Source organism: Carassius auratus, chromosome 42 (genome assembly GCF_003368295.1).
Source record: "Carassius auratus strain Wakin chromosome 42, ASM336829v1, whole genome shotgun sequence".
In the NCBI taxonomy this organism is placed as follows: domain Eukaryota; kingdom Metazoa; phylum Chordata; class Actinopteri; order Cypriniformes; family Cyprinidae; genus Carassius; species Carassius auratus.
In genome coordinates this window covers 14,181,758-14,183,597 of record NC_039284.1, presented here as the reverse complement: position 1 = coordinate 14,183,597, position 1,840 = coordinate 14,181,758, and the positions used below count along the sequence as shown (strand labels likewise).

Sequence of the window (1,840 nt, the reverse complement as noted above, 5' to 3'; positions counted from 1 at the left end):
TATATGTTTACTGTGAGCAGAGAAACAGAAACAGCCCCTGATATATACAAACAATATGAATGTCATAAATTAATTTTCTCTCTCTCTCTCTCAGTGTGTGTGTGTGTGTGTGTGTCAAAATGAGTTGCCATTGACTTGGCATGACTTGACATTTTGTTATCCAATGCAATAAAATATATTTTTGTAATTTTTAAGTGTGACCCAAGTAATTTTGGGTCCCGCTGTACACCTGTAGCACCTCCCGTTTTTTCCATAACGTTTTGACCGCGTTACAAACTGGTGTCAGCAGTCTCAACTTTGGGCACCGCCGGTTCAGTGATCGTGTCCGGATGCGCATCTCTACAGAAGAACACCGCCGGGTTTTTACAGGCCCACATAGCCACATCTCCGCCGTTTGCCGGGCTTGAGGAAGATAGACGGCTGTTTGCGCCGTGTCGGCTCACGTACCGATCCCGAATCCGGTCCGCCCGGTCCCGGACCGCGTCCCTGCGCTGCGTCTGCGTGGACAGGTACGCGGCTATGTTTCTAGTCCTGTATCCCTCCTCTCTGCTCCGACCCAGCAGCATGGATATATTCGGGTTCCTTATGGCATAAATCAACGGGTTGATGGCACCGTTAGCCCACGCCATCCAGATGGCCACAGTATCCATAGCAGGATTGAAAGAGTAGCTCCCGAGCGCGGTGATGATGCCCATCAGGCAGTAGGGCCCCCAGCAGAAGATGCTGAACACGATCATGATGAGCACGGTGGTGGCGGTGCGCATCTCGCTGTAGAAGCGCAACAGGTGCGCGTAAGTGGTCACAGGCCGCACCCTGATCTCCGACAGCCGGACGGTTTTGCAGATGTTGTAGTGGCAGAAGCACATGAGGGCGAAGGGAAGCAGATAGCACACTACTATTAAAGCTACACTGTATTCCGTACCCATCCTGGAGGTGCCAGAGTGGAACACGTACATGCAATGGTAAAACCCCTGTTTGTGCACCACCAAGCGCCCGGAGGTCTCCCTAAGCAGGTACCAAGGAAACGAGAAGACCACCGCGCAGAACCAAACGGCCGCCAGGAGCTGGATCGCTCTCCTCCGACCGATTTTGGCTTGCGGCTGCCTGACGATAGCATAATAGCGGTCGAATGAGATGAGCGTCATGGTCAAGGTGGAGATGATGCCGAAGCAGGTGTTGAAGAAGCCGTTGGCGATACAGAAGGGCTCACCGAACATCCACTTGCCATCCTTGCTGAAGAGCATCATGAAGGAGAAGGGTAAACAAAGAACGGCCGTGAGGAAATCCGAGAGCGAGAGGGACATGATGAACGCGTTAGTCACGGTTCTCAACTGCCGGTGTTTGATTATAACCACCACGACCGCTGAATTCCCCAGACTGGACAGTAAGAAGATGGCCAGGAGCAGCAGCGCCTGCGCGGCCACCGCGATGCCCTGGAGGACCGAGTTCCCCTCCGAGCTCCTCACCGGGGTGTCGCGGTGCACCTCGCCCGCGGCTGTATAGTTGCTGGCCTGAGTGCTCAGGCTGTTTACAACGGGTTTGATGGACACAATCTCTAAAATGAAGCCCGAACCTGACATGTTGTCCACGGTCGTGTTGCTGATGCCGGGGAAATCCATTGGACACGGTTAGGGCGCATCCACGGGGTGGAAGAGAATTCATCCCTTGTCAGTATCTCCCGTGTCCGTATCACAGTAAAAATGAGTATGAGCTGCGATGCCACAGATGGTCCCTACATAGTCCTTTGATGCCATACACTACGCTTGGAGTAAAGAATGTTCCCTCCCTTGTTACAGATGATTGCGCTAACAGCACTGCTCGGATACTGTTAACACCAGAC

The 1,840-nt window shown here is 53.0% G+C and overlaps 1 protein-coding gene across 1 annotated transcript; it reads right to left on the bottom strand.

Annotated features, from left to right (window-relative positions):
- LOC113060753 (G-protein coupled receptor 135-like) lies at positions 1-1,840 on the bottom strand. The gene has a single exon (XM_026229916.1). It carries the CDS (start codon positions 1,617-1,619, stop codon positions 270-272), a length of 1,350 nt encoding a protein of 449 aa, XP_026085701.1. The 5' UTR covers positions 1,620-1,840; the 3' UTR covers positions 1-269.

Bases quoted from the DNA above. Each gene is read 5' to 3' on its own strand.
- LOC113060753 (XM_026229916.1), bottom strand. From the start codon at position 1,619: ATGGATTTCCCCGGCATCAGCAACACGACCGTGGACAACATGTCAGGT.